Source organism: Homarus americanus, unplaced genomic scaffold (assembly GCF_018991925.1).
Source record: "Homarus americanus isolate GMGI-L3 unplaced genomic scaffold, GMGI_Hamer_2.0 scaffold49667, whole genome shotgun sequence".
Classification (NCBI taxonomy): Eukaryota; Metazoa; Arthropoda; class Malacostraca; order Decapoda; family Nephropidae; genus Homarus; species Homarus americanus.
The window spans coordinates 3,447,405-3,450,534 of NW_024738608.1; the positions used below are offsets into that span (position 1 = coordinate 3,447,405).

The 3,130-nt window shown below is 51.4% G+C and overlaps 1 protein-coding gene across 1 annotated transcript in view; it reads right to left on the bottom strand.

Annotated features, from left to right (window-relative positions):
* Positions 1–207, bottom strand: part of LOC121874124 (lachesin-like) — a 21,636-nt gene extending 21,429 nt beyond the window's left edge. Inside the window, exon 1 of the mRNA XM_042378079.1 lies at positions 170–207. Within this exon, the coding sequence (XP_042234013.1) occupies positions 170–181 (12 nt within the window). The 5' untranslated portion in view covers positions 182–207. The remainder of the gene's footprint in view (positions 1–169) is intronic.
* Between the last annotated feature and the right edge of the window lie 2,923 nt (positions 208–3,130).

Here is a 3,130-nt window from a genome sequence, read left to right on the forward strand (position 1 = left end):
CATACCTACCTCACCTAACTACCTACACACACTACACACATACTACATACCTCACATACTTACACATATCATTTCTACCTTTACACACAACTTCTACCTCAATGTTCACCATACACATATTTACAGCCACACACCTACCACACTACACCTACTACCTAACCTCACTTACCTCAGCTATCATAGGGTCGGGACATGACACATGTACACGCCGCGGTCATTTCTGGACGCTGTGGATGTGAAGAATGTAGGTGGTCTTGTCTCTGTAGGTGACTGAGAGGGGGTTGTGGGTCACTACCTGGTGATGGATGGTTGGATGGCCTTCGTGTCGCCTTCACCCACCCCACCTGCGGGAGAGAACAACCAGATCATAGGAGAACTAGCTGTAGTGAGGAGAGAACTAGCTGTAGTGTAGGAGAGAGAACCAGCTGTAGGTGTGAGAGAACTAGCTGTGTGGGGAGAGAACTAGGTAGTGAGGGGAGAGAACTAGCTGTAGAGAACTAGCTGTAGGGAGAGAACTAGCTGTAGTAGGGAGAGAACTAGGTAGTGTAGGGAGGGAACCAGTGTAGTGTGGGGAGAACCAGCTGTAGTGTGGGAGAGAACTGCTGTAGTGAGGGGAGAGAACCAGCTGTAGGGGGAGAGAACCTGAGGTAGTGGGGAGAGAACAGAGATAGCTGTAGTGTGAGAGAACCAGCTGTAGTGTGGGAGAACTAGCTGTAGTGAGGAAGAGAATAGCGGTGGGGGAGAACTGAGTGTGGGAGAGAACTAGCTGTAGTGGAGGGAGAGAACCAGCTGTAGTGTGAGAGAACTACTGTGAGGGGAGAGAACTAGGTAGTGTGGGAGAGAACCAGCTGTGTGTGGGAGAGAACTGCTGTAGGGGAGAGAACTGTAGTGTGGGAGAGAACTAGGTGTGGAGAGAACTAGCTGTAGTGTGGGGGAGAGAACTAGGTAGTGTGGGGAGAGAACCATGTAGTGAGGGAGAGAACTAGCTGTAGTGAGGGAGAGAACCAGCTGTGTGGGGAGAGAACCAGTGTAGGGGGAGAGAACAGCTGTGGGGAGAGAACCAGCTGTAGGGGAGAGCCAGGTAGTGGGGGAGAGAACCAGCTGTGTGAGGGGAGAGAACGTGGGAGGAGGTGGGAGAGAACTAGCTGTAGTGAGGGAGAGAACCAGCTGGAGGTGGAGAGAGAACTAGCTGTAGTGTGGGAGAGAAACCAGCTGTAGTGGGGGAGAGAAACTGGCCAGTGTGGGGAGAGAACGCTGTAGTGGGGAGAGAGAACCAGGTAGTGAGGGGAGAGAACCAGCTGTAGTGAGGGAGAGAGAACCAGCTGTGTGTGGAGAGAACCAGCTGTAGTGTGGGGGAGAGAACCAGGTGTGAGGGGAGAGAACTAGCTGTAGTGAGGGAGAGAACCAGCTGTAGTGAGGGGAGAGAACCAGCAGGTGGAGAGACCAGCTGTGAGGGGAGAGAACTGATGAGGGGAGAGAACTAGCTGGTGAGGGGAGAGAACTGGTAGTGAGGGAGAGAACCAGCTGTAGTGGGAGAGAACCAGCTGTAGTGAGGAGAGAACCAGGTAGTGTGGAGAACCAGCTGTAGTGAGGGAGAGAACTGAGGTAGTGAGGAGAGAACTAGCTGAGTGAGGAGAGAACTAGCTGTAGTGAGGGAGAGAACTAGCTGTAGTGAGGGGAGAGAACTAGCTGTAGTGAGAGAGGAACCAGCTGTAGTGGGAGGAGAGAACTAGCTGTAGTGTGGAGAGAACCAGCTGTAGTGAGGGGAGAGAACCAGCTGTAGTGTGAGAGAACCAGCTGTAGTGAGGGAGAGAACTAGCTGTAGTGAGGAGAGAACTAGCTGTAGTGAGGGGAGAGAACCAGCTGTAGTGGGAGGGAGAGAACTAGGTAGTGGGAGAGGGAGAGAACTAGCTGTAGTGGGAGAACTAGCTGTAGTGAGGGAGAGAACCAGCTGTAGTGAGGAGAGAACTAGCTGTAGTGTGGGGAGAGAACCAGCTGTAGTGTGGAGAGAACCAGCTGTAGTGTGGGAGAACCAGCTGTAGTGTGGGGAGAGAACTAGCTGTAGAGGAGAGAACTAGCTGTAGTGAGGAGAGAACTAGCTGTAGTGAAGGAGAGAAACAGCTGTAGTAGGAGAGAACCAGCTGTGTGAGGGAAGAGAACTAGCTGTAGTGTGGGAGAGAACCAGCTGTAGTGGGGGAGAGAACCAGCTGTAGTGAGGGGAGGAACCAGCTGTAGTGAGGAGAGAACCAGCAGAGTGAGGAGAGAACCAGCTGTAGTGAGGGGAGAGAACCAGCTGTAGTGAGAGGAGAGAACTAGCTGTAGTGTGGGAGAGAACCAGCTGTAGTGAGGAGAGAACTAGCTGTAGTGAGGAGGAACCAGCTGTAGTGAGGGAGAGAACCAGCTGTAGTGAGGAGAGAACCAGCTGTAGTGAGGAGAGAACTAGCTAGGGGAGAGAACCAGCTGTAGTGAGGAGAACCAGCTGTAGTGAGGGGAGAGAACTAGCTGTAGGGGGAGAGAACCAGCTGTGTGAGGGAGAGAACCAGCTGTAGTGAGGGAGAGAACTAGCTGTAGTGAAGGAGACAACCAGCTGTAGTGAGGAGAGAACCAGCTGTAGTGAGGGAGAGAACTAGCTGTAGTGTGGGAGAGAACCAGCTGTAGTGAGGGAGAGAACCAGCTGTAGTGAGGGAGGGAACCAGCTGTAGTGGGAGGGAGAGAACCAGCTGTAGTGAGGAGAGAACCAGCTGTAGTGAGGGGAGAGAACCAGCTGTAGTGAGGAGAGAGAACCAGCTGTAGTGAGGGGAGAACTAGTTGTAGTGTGGGGAGAACCAGCTGTAGTGAGGGAGAGAACCAGCTGTAGTGAGGGGAGGGAACCAGCTGTAGTGAGGAGAGAACCAGCTGTAGTGAGGGAGAGAACCAGCTGTAGTGAGGGAGAGAACTAGCTGGTAGTGTGGAGAGAACCAGCTGTAGTGAGGGAGAGAACTAGCTGTAGTGTGGGAGAGAATCAGCTGTGAATAATAATAATAATAAATTAATAATAATAATAATAATAATAAACTAAGTAATGATAATAAACAATACAAATTAAAATGGGGAAAAAGAAAGATAAAAAAGAGAGATAAAAAAGAGATAG